The 20,298-nt window shown below is 33.7% G+C and overlaps 1 protein-coding gene across 1 annotated transcript in view; it reads left to right on the forward strand.

Annotated features, from left to right (window-relative positions):
* Positions 1–20,298, forward strand: part of LOC106713727 (protein winged eye) — a 77,551-nt gene that overhangs the window by 33,811 nt on the left and 23,442 nt on the right. Inside the window, exons 2-3 of the mRNA XM_045679763.1 lie at positions 16,147–16,232; positions 16,716–16,781. Of these exons, the coding sequence (XP_045535719.1) occupies positions 16,175–16,232; positions 16,716–16,781 (124 nt within the window). The 5' untranslated portion in view covers positions 16,147–16,174. The remainder of the gene's footprint in view (positions 1–16,146; positions 16,233–16,715; positions 16,782–20,298) is intronic.

Genomic DNA, 20,298 nt, shown 5'->3' on the forward strand with positions numbered 1-20,298 from the left:
TGAGCCTCACTGCCCACATATTCCCATGCAGAATAAACGGCTTGGTCCACGCTACCCTTGTTTCGCGAACACTGGTACGACTTTGATATCGACTCAACTTACTGCGACTACAACGATTATCACGGTAACGATCTGACATTTTTCTCTTTGCATTTATTTTCACGAAAATGCAAATACAAACACAGAGTGAGCAAAGTGGATAGAATCACGTGGATCCTATCCCACTTCTGATGTAAGATATTTGATGCAAAAGTATTTTAAAAGAATTAAACTAACAGCGAAATAATGAATTTAACTCTACTTCATAATAATCCTCGCTGTAGTATAAACTCAAACCGAACGTAAACAAACAAAAATGTCAGACGTTCCGCAATGACCGATGGAAAGAGACTGCCTCGAGCAGCAGCGCACGCTTCCTTATAAAACCTTTTGTGAGACTACCCTCAACAGTCCTAACAATATATATAAAAGAAAGTCGTGTTAGTTACACCATTTATAACTCAAGATCGGCTGAATCGATTTGACTGAAAATTGGTGGGCATGTAGCTTAGAACCAGGAATAGGACATAGGATAATTTTTACCCAGTTTTTTTTTTTTTTTTTTTATTCCGCGCGGACGGAGTCGCGGGTAAAAGCTAGTTTTTATTAATTTCAAATTGAATAAGTGAGCAAATTCATTAGTCGATAATTCGTTCGTTATACAATATGCGGGGAGTCCCCACATACGGACGGGCTAACAACTAATAAAAATGATTGGTCGATGTAAAGCAAGCGTCATTCGGGGACTCCGTTTATGATAATGCGCAGTAAGTAAAAGTAAGGATTTTCGCCAATACATACGGGCTCTAACGACTAATGAAAACTGTTCGCGCATGCTAGTGCTATGGCATCCGTGATCCAGAAATCTCGTGCAAAACGCATGTTAGCAATCTTACATATTAATTGCGAATGTTTAGATGAATGGATGGATTGTCGTTTTTTGAAGGTATCTTCGATATAGCTCAACGGATCTTGATTAAATTCGGCACAGATATAGAACATTGTCTTGAAGAACACAGGCTACTTATTAAGTTTTTTTTAATGCTGTGAGCGACAGCTAGTGACTAGTAAAACTGCGCCCTAATGCCCAAAAAGCCTGAATGGCGCGTCACAGGGTATGCAACAATAATTGTTACATTACGAAGTAATCGTGGATAATTCCAATATTTATATAGCATCGATAAAACTCATTTATGCAGATATGCACAGATAAATTCAATTTTTTCCCTACCAGTTAGAAATATTCCGAAGTACCTACTTATTTTGCAAACAGAATTTCCGCGTGCATATTTAACATCAGAACCAGGAGTTCCGGATCCGAGAGAATCAAACTTCTTTAACAATAAATGCACTTTCAGCGCAAACTTCTTTCTTTACACAAAGCTTTTGACTTTTATTCTTCAAGATTTAACACGCATATATTTAAAACTAGCTTTTACCCGCGACTCCGTCCGCGCGGAATAAAAAAATAGAAAACGGGGTAAAAATTATCCTATGTCCGTTTCCTGGTTCTAAGCTACCTGCCCACCAATTTTCAGTCAAATCGATTCAGCCGTTCTTGAGTTATAAATAGTGTAACTTACACGACTTTCTTTTATATATATAGATAAATATATTATTTTTTCCGATGTTTTATTCTGAATTCGTATGTTATCAATAATTTTGCATTGAAATAAGTTGATATAATTAACCTCTGATGATGCAATCGCAATCAACTATGTTATATCTACATAAAAGCTCCGGTAGCGCATATTTGCAAAATTATTTATATACCGTTGGAGCATCATTACAGCTTTATATATTTTATGTAGTAAATTTCGCTGCATAAATATTATGTTACGTTTTATATGTATCCTGCTTGCGTGTGTTGCGAACAACATATAGCTATGTACCACGATATATAAGATTACTTAATATATTGTTTTCAATATTTGTTTCTTTTCTTTACTAATACCGTGACTGTGGCTTTTGACCGGCTTGACAAATATTGTTGGCTCTACCTATTATTTCAAGCTTTGCAAGCAAGACAAGTTTGTTTGACAATGCTTTCCAATCTTTTGTTATTATTTCTGTTAACAAGTTGTTTCTTTCAGGGACCTAACACGAATATTTGCGACAAACGGTTTCTATTAAAATTCGGACATTCAGTTAAAATTAGTATGAGGTATTTTGTGCACTTTACGTCCGATATTGTGCACAAATTTCAATACAAATTTTTCAGTGACGATACGATGGCACTTGTTACAAGTTGCTACAAGTATTAGTGCTATATTCACCGATCCTTAAACAATAATTTCTTTTCTTTGTGTATGTTATTTTTATTTCTTACATTCGGCAAAGTGCCAAAAATCTTTTAAAACAAATCACATTTCCCCACTTTAAATAATGATGCGTTATAAGCTTTGTATTCCTCGTAAATCATCTCTTATATATGTATTTCTTGAAAACTTATTTAATTTATTAAAATTACGCTAATATTTCCTATTTTTCAATCAAACTACTTTCTATTTATAGTGCAGTTATAGAAAAATTGAATTACGTCGCAAACAGATTATTTAAATTCCTTGAGATTTTCATGAAAGGATTACGTTAGTAAATATGTCAGAGATATCATTCAATGAAGTATATTTAAAAGTAGATTTTACTCATAATTTACATACAAAGCATTGTTTAACAGAAAACGGTAACTTTGTAAACATTTCCAAGAATATTGTGCGCAATGTCGTTAGCGTACAAGTTACTATAAAAAGAAGAGGAAAAATTAAGCTAAAATTACAGCGCTATCTGGCTATTAAGTGTCATAAATTTTTAAATAAAATAAATAAAAATAAAATCGCAATAAATTTCTGTATTTTTACAACCAGCGTTAGATCATTTTTTATTGTTTATAATTATATGTGTATTAAATTAACATTTTTAATAATTTAATTAATGTTCTCATATATCGAGTTTATAAAATGGCGATAACATAACATAAATCTATGTTATGTTATTATATGTTGGAGAACGTCTGATGTCTACGCATACGTGTTATTAACAATTACATCCGGATGTTTCTGAAGTCCTGGTAATATTTCGCCGATGTTTTATTGACTTGTCGCAGTTTTCACTGCTTAAAACATCTACAAAAACAGATTGTTATTTTTAATTTTTCATAGATAACGAGAGAAAGAACTTTTGTCTGAGCATCTGTTATAAATTCGTTTCCAAATTAAAATTTCTGACACATAAAGTTAGTTTACATATTCTTGCTCTATAGACCTTTGTATATAAAAGATCACGGCTGTTGCAGCAAACGTTTGAATAACAAACACGCGGCGTGTCTATGAAACAGAATGCATTACAAGTCTATGGTGGTGACTAGAAAACTTTTACATTACTTTTGTCACGCGATTTCAAACTGTATATCTATAAAGATAAGGTTTATATGTTAGAAGGGAATCGTAGACAATCGCTTTTACGAGGTGGGATGAAAGTAAAGATGTAAAGCTTTTAGTCGTGCGGGAAACCTTTAGCGGTTGCCGATCTTTATTGTATCTATCCTCTTTTAGATTAGTTTTAATTTAATTTATTATTAGTGTTTGGTTTACGACAGTTCTTAAATTATGAACAAATTTGCCGCAACAATACCACGATTTTTAAAAATACGGAAAAAGTAACTATAATAACTTTGTTAAAGGTTCAATTTTAAAACATTTGATGATTCCGTAAATCGTTTCTAGTACCTAAACGATGAAATTTTTTGTCAAATTTGTTTTATTAGTTACTAGCTGTTGCCAGCGACTCCATCCGCGAGGAATTAAAAAAAATATTAAGAAATATTAAGCCTATGTGCTCTTACAGAATATGTTCTACATCTGTACCAATTTTCGTCAGGATTTGTGGAGCCGTTTCGGAGATATCTTCAAACAAACACACATCCATCCATCTAAACATTCGCATTTATAATATTAGTAATATAAAACTTTTCTAAAGCAAACGATTAAATAACTTTATAAATACGTAAAATTTGACAAAAACACTTTTTAAGTGTTTTAAAGAACATTTTAGTATAAGCAATATTTAAGTTATATTATCAGAAAGGTAACTTAACCGTGTAATAAGTTACGAGAGAATAATTTCGTAGTCTGCTGCATTCTAACTTGATTGGTAATGAAGGTTGACCTCTGAACCCTTACAGCTTTCCCATGTTCACTTAAACCTGTAGCGTAATATATTTTGTCGTAACTTTATTTGACTTACTAGAAACTTGAAGCATGTATAATAGCTCTTTTGTTATCGGACATGATGTAAAAAAATTATCCTTCACGTGATAAAATTCGGTAACATCAAAATAAGTACTTGCGGAACCAAAACATTGTGGATTTATGCCTTGGTATTTAAAAAAATTCAGTCGAATTGATAACCTCCTTCTTTTTGAAGTCGGCTAAAAAACTAATTTTCGTCTTTTATCATTGTATAGCAAATTTTATGGCAAAAATGTATTTACAATTAAGATGTAATTTGCAGTATGCGCAATTAAAAAATCAATTTATCATAAGCTGGCGGGAAGTGCACGCGAAACACGCATTTATTTCACTTGTTTCTCCGAAGAGATTGCATCGTAATTGGCTTGCGTTTGCGTTGGTTGTAATTAGAGGTGAACGCAGCCTTATTAGCACATTACGAGGTGCGTGTCGTAAATGCGAATTCGTTTTGCAGCCGTTCTCGCCGGGGTGGGGGCGGGGGGTAGAGGGCTGTTGCCACGCGCTCCTACCTATCATGTATAATTACTGGAATACGGAACTTACGATCCTTGAACATACTGACGAGCCTTTTTTTACTAAAGTTCTCCTTGAATTTCTTCCCTGAATAAAGACAAAGAGTTATTTACTACCAGATTACGCTCACATTATACTTGGTTTGAAATCGAAATTTTAGATAACGTATACAATTATAGTCAATTTGTTTAGTAACTAAACAATATACGTTTGCTAAATACCACATAAATGCAGCTTTATTTGAGTAACCCTAGTGTGACGATTAAACTACTTTGGGTACTGTTAAACAGTATCCAAGAAACAGTTGATATCACGACCGAGCCACAGAATTGGTATCAGTTGAATGTTGTTGGCAAATGGGTATTATAGGCGATAGAACAGCGAGGAAGACATCGGAGCTCGGGTGTCAGGCTTCTCGGAACCGTCTACCTACGCCAGGTAGCGGCTAGCGGGCACCGGGTAGCGGTGCGGGTAGCGCCCGACCTAAAACTACGGCACTAGTGATGCGCATATATAACTAATATGTCGACATTCTTATATTATTTTTATTTTTATTTTATAAAGTGCTTTTATAAAATTAGATGATTTGTTGCATAATGGAGGAAAAGTTTTTTGAATCGGACAATCACAAAAAATAATCTAAAGTTTCGCATAAAAACTGTTTAATCATTATTTACATTTAGAATCGTTTTATGCTTATTTCAATATCTTATTTTCGTTTAAGTATCACTAATGTACACTAAAAATGGGCTTACTTACTATTAAATGTTCAACTAAAAGTTTCTCCGTAGTATTGTCAGCTCGTTGATGGCGGGATGACGTCGAACGCGATCTTAAAAATATCGGCATTAAGAGCTGGACGCAAACAGCACAAAGTAGACCAGTGTGGATGAATTTACTTGACCAGGCCCAGGCCCACCCGCGGCTGTAGCGCCCCAGATGATGATGATGATTGTCAGCTTGATGTTACTTCAATTACACTGAAATGGTTGATTTTTGTAACAAACGTTAAACATTTATCGGCGGCATACAAAAGTGTAATTATTGTCAATTAGTGCTATCAATAAGATTGAATTCATATTGATTATTGACGCATTTATTATGCTATATTCACGTAAACATGAAGGCAATATGAACCATTTTTGCTAATCAGCGTTATTTTTGATTAACATGTTTAATATATTTGATTCAAACTTAACTAGATCGTTGAAGTATTCAAGAAGGGTGGTATTAAGAGCACTCGAAAACGATGTGAATGCGTAGATGTATGAATGTAGAAGCGAGAGTGTCAGGATCGCGTCAAATGGAGGTCCGTGATCTCTGTCTACCACTCTGGGTTACAGGCGTGAGTTATCAATTGCAACCGACAAACATGTATTGTACAAAATAAAACAATTTTCGAGATCGAACCCAAGATTCGAATAACGATTTCGACTATTAGGTGGCTATTTGAAGAATTTATTATTTGATATTAAGTTAAGACAATATTTTGAATTAGAAATACTTTGAAGTAACGTTTTAAAGTAAATACAAAATACACTTCAAGTATTTCCAATTTAAATTTGTCTGATCATTTCTTGGTTCAAGTGATACGATATATTGAGAAGTATCGATATTGGGAGCATAACCCACACTTCCGTAAGACGCGATAATTTTTTTTATTTACTGAGATTTTCTTTTTTGTTCCTCGCTGGCTTTTTTTGTCTAACGGCCGGAGATCGACGCTTGCCTTATCCTAACTGACGATTGGGGACAGTTGACTCGTATACTGTGACTTCTAGTGGAAAATACTTTAAGCCTATTTTTATTATTTTTTTTAGTTTAATATGCTAATAGTATAATTTGTGAATGAATAGTGGTCTTATTAATTATTAATAATTAATTTTAATGAAGATCATGTAAAAATTGGTTTATAAGTTTTTGAACTAATTATTTTTCCGATGCTAGGAGGACCAAGAATGTTCTGTGAAGCTATAAATAAAATGGAATTTTGTCAACAAAAATGACATTAAATTTTTGCTAAATTTGTTCGTAATATTGAATTTTTTGCATAAATAATAATAATATTACAAAAGAAAAATAAAATATCATTGTAATGTGATTATATCGTAATCACTTCAAAGTTACCTCGAAGTTGCCTGGAAGCGAAATAAACGCATTTTAAACAACACGTTATTTACGTGTCAAAATGTATGTTGATTGATGTAAAGAGAAAGAGTTTTTTTACTATACTTTTTGGTTCTCTTGCTAAATCTATATATCTATATATATAAAAGAAAGTCGTGTTAGTTACACTATTTATAACTCAAGAACGGCTGAATCGATTTGACTGAAAATTGGTGGGCAGTTAGCTTAGAACCAGGAAACGGACATAAGATAATTTTTACCCCGTTTTCTATTTTCTATTCCGGAATTCCGGACGGAGTCGCGGGTAATAGCTAGTACTTCTATGAAATTAACTCGAGATAAAAAACACAGTCTACCCAGTCAGTTTTTTATCATAATGTTCGTCCCCGCTTCAGTCACAAATAATATCAGCGGGTACCAGGGCGGCATAGAGCAGAAGTAGCAGAAAAACGGAACATAAACAAAATTGCGATCCGTGTGTATGTGAGCATAGTCGTGTTCTTCTTTACTATAATACTTTTTAGTTCTCTTGCTAAATACGTAATAATTTTAAAGTTCAGTTGCTAACATTTAGTATAAAGTTTATCAGCGCCACTCAGAATCATTTAATGGTTGCATTTGCTTAGTATAGTATTTTATTTCTGCACTTGATCACACTTACCTTTTAATTAGATAAGAGATTAAGCAAATCTTTACATATTTTTTGTCTTTATTTAACTAAAATAAGGTTCTATATCATTCCATTAGCGTTTGTTATTTTAAGGGATGATAAAAAATAGATTATAACGTCTATTAAAGTTACATCCCTCAGATTCCCGACTCGATAGGGTGGAGGCACCCTAAGAGCTTAATTAAAATGTGTACATAGCTAAGGTCGTTACTTGGATGCTTAAGTTATTGCTTAGATATTTTGATAACCAGAAATAAATCTTTTAACTATACCATTTCAGTATATTTCAGCAACAAAACGTGATTTCTTATATCTGTTATGGTGGCATAATGTAATACTAATTCAATTCTAAGTGGTAAGCGAATTTAATTCTTTATACTTGCTCGTAGTATGTCTAAAACTAACAGAGATTTATGTGTGTAGTGTGAGTATGAACCATTCTGTTTTTTTCTAATAAAAAGCCATTGCACTTGCATGATGTACACTCATAACACGGCGCAGTTCGCGTAAAAACATAACCAAGGCAATAATGCGCCGCAGATGGCGCTGGCGTGCTAGAGAACGCTTTTTACTACGTTGCTATTGCGTTAGTTTCGCATACAACAACGGTGTAAAATGTTCTCTTGAATCTATGTTTCATTCTGATGTCCATATGATGAAGTCAAACGAAGTTATCTAAGTTGTAAAATGGACAATTTTTTTTAATCTGTTTCAAGTTTCGTCAACGTCATCAGCTCATTATACGTCCCTACTGAAGGGCTCAGATTTTAATTTATGTTAGGGATGACTTATTCAATTACGCTGACCCAGTGCAGATTGGTTGACTTCACATATATTTATTCAATTTCTTCCCTGATATGTCGACGGCTCCTACGAATAAGGGTCATGTAGAAATTGACAACTTTTCGGGAGAGGCTCTCAAAGTTTCTACCATACAGGAAAATAGACCGTATACGCCTTTTTATTTCAGCAAAAAAAAAAAAATTTAAACCTGTAAATGTGTATTTGTATTTAGTGTATGTTGTTAAGTAGACTACGAGTAATACGTAGCTTTTAACACAAAAAAGTAAAAATCATCAATTTGTTACTTTGGCCCTTATACATAGGACCCATCGATGTACTGGTTGCATCACAAAGTTTTCCTCCATCATAAGAACGGATAAATGTACATAAAATACGGATATCGCAAAATACATTGGTACATGGGGGGATCGATTTGGACATCAAGATGGACAAGAAGAATGCTCCGGTCCGGTCATGCGCTTAACAACTGCGTCACCGAATCTCCTATACGTAAACAAGGAATACTTGCCCAGAGTTTCAGTTGTCAATCGTGTGTAATATTAGTTCTAACTCTATTTTTAAAGAGTATTAGAGTGGTCATAATATTGTTGTAAATCAGGTTTAAGGCAATAGAGACTTACAGATTATATAAAATAAAATATATAGGTAGATTATATAAGCGTGTCTCTTTCATTGTTAATGTACAAAAATTAATTGGCCCAATTAAAGCCCATCCACTGCCCGCGCCCCTCATCCCGTGCTCCGCGTTGCGGGGACTCAGTACTTTATTAAATTAACTTGCCTAATTGGTATCCTGATCAGAGTGCTATCATTTATTCAGCATGGTACATAGTCATATTACAAGCTATAACATATAAAATATAAACATTATAACAGCGGGTTTCAATGAAAGGAACATATAGAAATGCATATTTTTCTGTTTTATTTCAAAGATAAATTGGCTTTATGCGTTCGTATTAATTTTTATATCTATTTATATGAATATAAATTGTGACGAAAGTAAATAAAAAGTTAGCTTTAAGTGTTGATTACAAATAAAAAAGTAAGAAAACTTGTACGACCACTTTGTGCAACTAAGTTTGTTTACGAAACTTGTCTGGCAAAATGTCGTAAACTTAAGTTCAGAACTTTCAGAATGTTGGCAACTTTGTCGGCAAGTTATGCAACTTCGGGATATACTTAAAGCATCTATTAACGATCTATATATCAAATTAGTTATGTTTTTACATAAGGAAGTTATCATTATAATTAAATGGGTATACACAAGTAGTGAGTTTTTAATTGCATTTTGCTTGCATGTGATCTTGTGATAAAAAAATACAATAAAATGTCATCCCTCTCATTATTATTGAAAAGAACAGAGATAACAGTATCTTTTTCTTTTCTAGACCTATATAAAACGATCGGCATAGTGATAGTTATTTATTTTCAGTGACATCGTCTACTTCTCACTAACATAGATAATAGACAAGCAGGAAAAAGGAAGTAATAATAGAAGGGAAATTAAAGATTAAAAGGGATTTTCATTTCCGACTATAACATTACAAATTAAAATGTACGAGAACTGTAAATTAATTGAACACTTTTAAACATTACGAGACTCATTTCCAGTTTAAAGATGCGATTGATTAAACATCTTTGATTATATTTAAATTTTCTCTAAAATTTCAAATACTTTGTCTGGAATTAGCATTATTGGAACACTCTGTATTTATAGTTTCCTAGGAAGTCGGACATTAAAGGAACATTTCGTTTTTAAGTTCAATTTCACATCGTATATACGAATACAGTCACTAAAGCGTCTACCCATCCTAAAAAAAAGACAGAAAGGTACGATTTATTGTTATTCAAACCTCAATTTTCAGGACATTCCAATAAAATATGTCCATTCCGTGACCGCTAGAGATCGACAGAGATGAGAATAGTGGGCCGTTATCTTAACAAAGTGATTTATACTGCTGATGCTAGGATTTCAAAGGTATACCAGGCCCTACATAATCTTACTATGTGAAATAAATTTACATAAAAATCCGTAGGTGGATACGTATTCAAAGGTCGTTGAAGCAATTACGAATTAAATTTCTTGTTTTGCCAGATTATTATAGTTATCAATGTTTCTTACTTATTTTACTTCTGTATTTCTAATTTGTAAAACTGTTGTTGTACTTAGGTTCAGTTACCCTATAACCTAAGTGCAAATATTGTGAGAGTAAAGCGGCCTGCGGAAAACCAGCGCAGGGATGGCCAAGACTGTCCCTGCACCAGAGCTGGCCTTTGTCACATTCCCATTTTTTTTTTGTATTTGTTTAGTTAGGCAAAAAACGTTTATTCTATTCTACGTATTGTTGGATATTTTATCAATTATGTTACCTATAGCAATTCTATCATTGCTTAATTTTTCCTTCCTGTTGTGTTCTGACTGTTTTATGTTACTGTGACTTCGCATCATTTCAAGCGAGAACAGCGCTACATACTTCCTAGGTGTATCAAATGGTCCTTCGAGTCGGATTTGTGTTTTTTTTTATAAACAAATGGTCACCAGAATTCTTCGAAATAGCGAGATTGACCATAGACATCCGTAAATACAGATGCGTTTCCTTTAATCAACGGAACGAGGATATTTGCCCTTCCTTTGCGTCACCTCTTTCGCTAAATCTGAAGTAGATTCTTTCCCTTCTAGAAAGAGGACTAAAATTAGCAGTAATAAGTGTGTAACATAATGCGTTAAAACTTCTAGCTCAATTTAATTTCCTCCGCATATCCTTTAACACACTTTACTCTGTTTCGATCTTTGGTGGAACAATGCTGTTGAACTTACATTAGTGATGCATGCATTCGACTGGCCGCGGCTGGTCCGCATAAATGTATAAAGATTTGACACATTTGTGCCAAGGAACAAATAAACTATCATATCTTTCTGTAACTGGTTATCACAGCCTTTACAAAAAGTGTTACTATCCCTCTCAATCGCTTTGAAAAGAACAGAGAAAATAATATAATACAAGTGATTTGGAAACGTTTCATCACGGTAATGTTTCAAATGTTCTTTCTTTGTAATTGCGTAAAACAATTAGAATTTTTTAAGGGAATTTTCCTGTTGGCTGCCATTTTGTAAATAAATCGTCTCGTTTTGCAACTAAAAATATTTAAATGTAGGTACTAACGTAACTTTCTAACCTAACGTTTTTTAATTTAAATTACTTTGTGATGAAATTTTCAAAACTACTAGACCTATTTCAAAAATTCTTTTGCCATTAGAAAGCTACATTATCACTGAGTAACATAGGCTATATTTATTACTAGAATTCTGGACACACGAAGAAGCTCGCAAAGCTTTGTATTTTATAAACTAAAAATCCTTCGCCATAATGTCTAAAAGCTTGAATTTTTTGCTTATATGTAACAGGATGGAACTCAATGATTTTGTATGCGATTGTCATTTATTATGTTAGCTTGCGACGGAAACGGATCCTCAAATTGTGATAAACATGAAAAAAAAAACTTTTCGTTCATCCGGTTTTACGTGAGATTGTATGTAATCATCTCTGAGTGGAAAAAGATGAGACGCCTGTCAGTATGAAATTGTCCCGCCTTCAATTTTAACTACTTAATTTACATTTACGCGGCAATTGTTCATTACTTGAAATAACTTAATTGGTACAATGCGGGCGTATAGCGTGCTTATGTTGCTCTTACTAGCATTTTTTTTATAAAAATTAGTTGGTTCAATACAAAGTTGATAATTCCTAGAAAAGCTGCAAGAAATTGTTTATTACAAACATTTAAAGTTCGTTGCTTTCCAAATACAACAAATAAACAAATATTATAAAGTGTGAAATAATTTCCTGCTTTCGTCGAACGTCAAAAGTGAGTTGAATTTCCGACTTTGGCCGCAAGTTACATCGCGTCTGCAGATCTTTTGCGAAGCGAAACTTTTATCAATGAACCTTTTTTTATTTCTTTTTATATTATGTACATTATCGATGTCATATTTAATTTAAAGTGAAATTTAGTTTTAGATCTTAGAAAGTTCTTAAAAATTTTAGATTCGCATAATTTGTACAGTTGAATTAACCCTCTCACCTTCTTTGAAGAAACAGAAATAAAGGATTTTTTTTATAAATGTATTTCACGCGATGAAAAAAATACATTAAAGTTATTTTAAAATTCGTAAAGTTCATTAATTTGTCACAACAACGGCTGAGTCAACTATATCTAATGTATTACTAGCTGTTGCCCGCGACTTCGCCCGCGCACAGTTAAAAAAAACTGAATATGGATATGAAAAATAGATAGTAGCCGATTCTAAGACCTACTAAATACGCATATAAAATTTCATAAAAATCGGTCAAGCCGTTTCGGAGTAGTATGATAACATAACACGAGAATTTTATATATAAGTTTTTTATGATATATAAAAGTTCTTGTAGTTGTAACAGTGAGACATTTTTAATATCGAGGGATGTCGCGTGCCGGAACAAGTATAGCCTAAATATATTGCATTCTGTCTGCGTTTTATTAGAAATTTTTCGATTTTCAGGATAAAATATCTCTTCCAAATATTATACTGAGTTTTGCAATCTCTGTAGGTTATTTAAAATCTTACTAATATTATAAATGCGAATGTTTAGATGTATAGATGGATGTTTGATTGAAGGTATTTGACATAGATGTAGAACATAGCCATAACACATGGGCTACTAATTAAGATTTATTTTCCGTGCGGACAGAGTCGCAGGCGACAGGCAGTTATTAATATTACTTGAATTGTATAATTAATGTTTTTAACAGAAGGATAACTTAATCTTTAAAGTACCTAAGTGCGTTTTTTATACAAAAACTTGTTTCTACATTCAACAGTAATGTTGTTCTTAGTTGTTCTTCTTCATCTATCTCAAGGTTTCGATTGACAAAAAAAGTATTATGAGGCTTTCATGGAGAAGGAATAAATGCTTTTACATTTAAAAAGAATCAGAAGATTTACTGATTTCAAAAATTATAACAAACTAAAGAAAATAAACCCGCTAATTAACATCAGTAAGCAAAATTGACTTTTACTTGACCATATTAAATGTTATTTTTTGTTAAGATAAAATCTGAAAATAGTAACTGCATAGATTTTTCTTAATTGTAAATACATAAAAAAGAAATAAACAATATAATAAAATGTACATTTATGAAATGTATTATTTTATTCTGTTGTAAATTCTAAACAAAGCGCAACAAAGTAAAAGCGTTTCACATCGACCATTGTTTCCAAAACAATGCTATTTTATGAATAAACAAATACAAAAATAACAAGATTTCCATCTAAATTTATATAAACACTAACTGTGCCCGCGACTTCGTCCGTGTGAAATACAGGTAGCATTTTTAATGACTTAAGTTAATTAAATAATATCAAAATAACAGCCGAAATATCAAAATAACAGCCGAAATAATAAGTTTCAAGCTTTTAAATGTAAAAATGACGAACCTTCCATTAAAATTTCCACACTAACATTAAAAAGTAGCCTATGTCTTTTAACAAGCTCTAGACTATCTGTGTAAAAAATTTCATTTAAATAGGTTCAGTAGTTTTGGAGTGAAAGCGGGACAGATAGAGTTACTTACGTGTTTATAATTAAGTAAGAATAGTAAGTTATGACTTTCTACCAGTAATTCGCATACAATTTTACTGTTTATTGGTCACAAATACACGTTTAATCAGACTAATATTATAAATTCGAATATTTGGATGGGTGGATGGATGGATGAAATTTGGCAAAGATGTAGCAAGGTCTGAAAGAACATATAGGCTACTAAAAAAGTCTTTTTTAATTCTGCGCGGATGGAGTCGCAGGCGACAGCTAGTATACAATAAACATATGATTGATGTATAATACCTATACATCTAACGTCGAGACGTGATTTTTCTACTTAAGCATTGCAAATCTTTGTTTGTTTGTATTGAATATATGTACTTCGAAACTACTGAAAATATTTGAAACATTCTTTCACTGTTGGAAAGTTATACTATCCCTGGATCTCCTAGGCTATATTTATAACTAGATTGTTTTTAATTTTTAGGTATGCGAATGTAACATGAAAATATATTTCTCTAAACAGCACATCAGTCAAACTACACAGCAAAATATCTGGCTTTCAAACGAAACTTTAAAAAAGTAAATTCTATATTTATTTCGGATTAATTTCTGAGTTGAGCCCGACATCGAAATTCCCCGAAGGCTCTAATCCCGTTTACAACTCGAGCCCTAAAAACTTTTGAAATGGGTTAACGTAATTTATTCTTAACATCTCTCACTCGTTAATAGCACGCGGAACAATATAAGCTTTTTTTTCGTCTGTCTGTCTGTTCCGATGAACCGCCTACGTATAGACACGTACTGAAATTCTATTCTAAACTTTATGCCAAAACAAATAGAGTTGAATTCATGTTGCGTGTTATACAAGAATGTGTTTGAACCATAGGGTTGAGGCCATATGTTTTTTGATAGGTACGTCTCAACGGTTATTGGATTCTACCAAGTCATTTAAACGCTAATCGTAACGAAGTGAAATATAACAGCGTGACCTTTGCGGAGCGCTTTGCCTCGCCGTGCTTGTGTCACACCTACGCTATAATTTCATATAATTAGTCTCAACAGTATTACGATAATTTTGACTTGAAAACAGTCACGTTCAAATTTATTGTGACACCTTAATTATATTATTTCATGTTGTAAGTAATATTTTTTACGATAATTGTATAATTTTCTCTAGTAGGTAAGTTCAAACGAATTAAATTGATAGGGGGGGACACTACAATTCCTTTTGGAACGAAGTTCCTTATCGCGCGTTGTGAAAGGGGGCTAGACGGAAAAAATTCTTACGAAAAGTTGTCACGACACTTTTTGCTATAGTGAGCTATTGTAAGCTGTGCGGCGTCGCATGTTTCTCTGTCTGTCTCTCTCTCTCTTATAGAAAGCAAGCCAGATATTTTCATTTCTATTTCGCATTGAACAGTGTGGTGTCGCGACTTAAAAAAAAAAAAATTATTACAATTCCTTCACTAATTAATTGAAAGGAACTTCGTTCCATCCGGGTGTCCCTTGACACCTCTCAAGTTTTTTTTTTAATGAAAGTGGTAGGGAAGACGATCACAGTATCGTTTAGAGTTTGCTAAGTGGAGTTACTCAAATAATTATGAGAGAAATGTAAAACAAATATTAATGATAGCTTTTTAATAGAAGAGTAATATTAAAATGTGCTTTTCCATCGCACTGTACGCGCCGTGAGCATTGCATTGATTGAAGGAAATATTGCGCTCGGACTAAAAGCTTTTGCTTGTAGAAGCTGATAAGCTGCGCTTAGTAATTTGACCCCAGGCCTACCTTACGGGATGTACGGGACGAGTAACCTTTACGCTATGTTTAAATGTCAATTCTTGACTTGTGATTGACTTGGCTTCTTATGTTTTTATCAATAAACTTTAGCCTAGATAAAAGACAATACTGGCAGGAGAAGGGGGTTTAGCCAATGTGGGATATCTTTTTAAGATGTCACCTACGACAGCAAGAAAGACGAGAGACTTTATAGGATAGGATATCAAAACCAACGTTCAAAAAATCTATAACCGATAGATATTTTGTTTGTATGATACCTTGTTGTAGAAATGTATCATTGAAACATCCATCCATACACGTATTTGTGTAGTTGTATGATTGCAGAATTTCTGTGTTTTAATTAAATGATGTTTGTCCACAGGCGGTGAGGTGGGCCCACGCGGGGGGCGATGCTGGGCGGGGCGGCGGGGGGCGCCCGCTCCCGCCCGCCCGCTGACCTCCAGCAAGGTATGATCCCCTGGTACTCACCTAACTTAATTAATATGAACGTCAGCCCAATTTTGTGGTTAAGCTCTCAAAAACCAATTTTACCTTTGCGTTTAAGCCGTGATGACCTAAATGCAGTTTTATTTTGAACTAATATGAATCTCAGATGTTAAATGGCTTGATTTGGAGATATTGGTTAATTGTTTTTAACTTTGCTATTGGGTAACACCTACGGTCGTAATCAATACATTTGGTTCAAATTTGATCAGAGTCGATCGATAAGCAAACAAAAAACATTATCTATCTAGTTATTTTTGTATTCTGTTGCATGAAAATTAATTAAAGTTATACTGAACGCTTTCAAGGATCGTATATTGATTTCGGCCGTAGATCAACAGACATCAGTGGACAAATTAGTTATATATTAAGCATAAAAAACAAAGAAATACTACATAAGTACCGAGCAATATAACTGGAGTGGAATAACCGTGTTATGATCAGCAGGTGTAAGCCGGTTCCCGCTGTACTCGCTGTTCCCCACACAAACAAATAGACAAACCGTTCACAAAGGTCAGTACTTTTTTATCAAGCTAACATTTAGTCAATTTCTAGTTTTTACGTAAAGATTCCTATGCTAAAGGTGTAAACAACAATCAATGGAAAACTAGAGCCTAATAATATTGATTCAGTTCGTTAGTTATAACGAACTATCTTTAACCATTTTTGATTATCTGTGGTATGTTTAATTACCAGTTTTGATCCATTTGTTTTTAACCGATCTAAGCTCGTAATAGTGGTCGTGGTTGAAAAATTTTTTATACTCAGTTTTACATAGGATTTAAAAATTTACCGATCGATCTCAAAGAACGACGAAATATCTATTTCAGCCGTAAAATGAGGGCTTTATAATCAGTGAGATAAGTAGAGATGCAGCAACGACAAGAAGTTTGTCCGAGTGTGAGAGTGTATGCGGGCTTATTGTTTGCCCATCACCCGCGGCGGATACGGGATTGATACCGGATACAGTGGGCTTAACATCGCATTGGTTGCACTTTACAAATTACATAGCCTTATTGAAGTTCTTTTACGTATAACATATGAAATATTTTTTTTCCTTCGACCTCCCATCTTGTCTATAACACACATTTTACTGTACTTATATGGTTACCAAATAGTTATAACCTTTCTAATAAATTAACTTTACTGAGTTAATAATCGCAAAGACAGCTATCGCTATAAGTTCTTTAGAGAAATTATAGTTAGCTATTTTAACATTTGCTTACAATTTCCATATTTCAATGGCTCCGATGTAAACTATCGTATGTTTAAAACTTAAATTTTACAAGACTAAAATTAAAAATAAATACGACGCGTCAAATGTGAAAATACAACAAAATTTATAGTTCTTCTTCTGTTTAACATTGCTTAGAAATTTGTAAAGAAATTAGTATTTATTGAGTGAATTAAAAAAACATAAAATAAAGAGTAAAACGCAAATTTTTGGCTTAGGTTGAGCGACACGCAGAAGCATGGGCGTGGCGGGTGGTAAAGGCAGTAGAGGCAGTTGCCCCTCTCTAGAGAATCGAAAAAATAGATATAAAACTACCTCGAAATACTAAGGATATTTACATATTCCTATTTATCCACATAGATAACTCAAAATTTGTTAATTTTTCCTATCCCTAGCTTTCCTTTGTAATAAAAAAAGATCATTACACCAGATACAGAATATCTAAGAGTACATACAGCTTATAATCCAACGAGATGAAACAATTAATGTCCTCGGGCGTAAACAATGAGAAGGAACGTCGAGTCGGAATCAAATAAAATGATAACCGAATAACGTTCCGCTTAACCGGGTTACATTGTGACGCCTGCCACTGCCCTGAGCGACAGCCGTGAACAACTTGCATCCCAAATATAAAGATAGCCCACCGTGACTAACTCAAAATGTATGATAAGGGTTTGCAAACCAATCAATATTCAATCTCGATGTTTGTTTGCTTCAAATATGAATGTGGAGGGGTAGCTTGTTAGGGGTAAGCCTAGGAAGTAATGGATGGATTGCGTGTAAGTTGACATGACCGAGTGAAGACTGAGATAGAACATAGATCTATCTGGAAGACGAAAAATCTGGTATTCCGACCCCACATAGAGTATGAAAGTACAGAGAGATGATGGTGTTTAGTTAGGTTTTCGGTATTAGGTATAGGTTTTTATAACATGTTTAATCAATTAAACCGATCTAAAGACAACAAATCGAAAAAAAACATGATCAATTATTTATATAAATAATACGTTAGTTGTTTTTAGAATTGATCTCAAGGATCGAATATTTTGGATGGTAACAAAAAAAAATTAAATCATAAATGCAGATAAAAGTAATGTTTGAAATAGTAAAGTTTACTCTGACAATATATTAAGGCGAGTACACATTAGGATGCTTGGATTAAATTCCTAGCAACCCCTTAATTTTGGTTGCATTAGATTAACCGACATCGCCTCGAGCTCCTGAGGGTGGCACATGTTTGCACGACGTTCTGTTCCTACTTGTTATCTAGACATGTAACACGTTGATATAGTACCTTTATGATATTTTGAACGTACAAGCAATAACAGTGCTAGGCTCTAGCATGAATATTTTGTGTCAATCGCCAACAACAAAATTTTTATTAAAATTTGTGCAGCGCCCCCTATCGGGCGTAAAGTACACCAAAAATCTCATACTAATTTTGACATAATCGACGATGGCGATACGAAGGCGATCGTCACAAAAATTCGTCCTAGGCTAACTGCCCTAAATCTAATATTCCTATGAGTAAACTTCGAACAAATAGGTTAAATATTGATTAGCGAGCTTTTTGTTTACTTACGATAGAAAATTCCCTCTGCACTTAATTAATTCTATTTATTTCTTCACTTTATATTAATTAGGACTTTGATTGTCGTCCCATCTTTCATCTTGGATTAAGATCAGGTAAAGTTTCCCATAAAGCTTCTAGAATATTCCAGAAACACTAGATGTTTTTTTTTCTATTAATAAACCTACATCGAAACAACGACAAACCGACACACAAGTGTAGGATTCTTTATACCGGGAGAGCATAACACGCTGGTAACATATCCCTTTGATCTATGAGCAGCTAGCTAGCCGGTGGCGATGGCGGTACGCGTGGCCGACAGCAGCTTTGTCATTACAAGCCGAGTGCACACATCGCCATCTGTCCGACTGTGCTCGTAAGCTTTTGATCAGTAAAAAGTTATTAATTCGCAGAGTTTTGAGTTCATTAACTGTTTATGCTTCAAATGTAAATGTAATTTTACGTAAGAAATTGTATTAATTCTTATAAAAAACGCTCCAGGACTAAAATTATAGGTATTGAGTTCTTAAAATTTCCATCATAACTTAATAGTTGGTGGTGAGGAGAGGGGGGTTTAACGTCATTTATTTACAAATTTTTATTTTTTTACAAAATATTTGCAGATTTTTTTCAATTTACTAATATTTCTTGTACCATGCCAACTAAACTTTTGGTTTGTACTAAGTTATGATTTATGATAATAGTCAAAAGACGGGACTCGTATTCTCGACTACGTGATCGGAAATCCGCATCCTAAACCATAAGGCTATTGGCATTTCAAAACTCGGTTAAACAGTAGCTTGGTTAGATTTCACACAGTAACTATAATATTAGCGACCATATCATCATATCTCTGAGTGCGGTAGTATATTGGTTATTGATTGTGAGTGACCGTACTAACACATTACATCTGCCCCCCTCGCAACGCCTCAATCGATAGCGAGGGCGGAGGGGACGACCCTCAGCTGAGAACTGCACTAATCAACACTTCAAAGGACCCCCTGATTATCTCTTAGTAGCAATCATTTTAAAAACTAAATGCAGCTCATTGATACAAGTATCAAGATTGTTAAGGTTAATAATCTTTACCATGAGTTTTGGAATACTGTCATCCTTTACGTTCTCTTTAAAAAAAATAGAAACAACAATATGTCGAACTGAAGTCATGATTGTCCTGCTAACTACTGAAATTAGTTATTAGAAATAAGTCAGTTTGTCTTATCAAA

This window comes from Papilio machaon, chromosome 10 (assembly GCF_912999745.1).
Source record: "Papilio machaon chromosome 10, ilPapMach1.1, whole genome shotgun sequence".
Classification (NCBI taxonomy): domain Eukaryota; kingdom Metazoa; phylum Arthropoda; class Insecta; order Lepidoptera; family Papilionidae; genus Papilio; species Papilio machaon.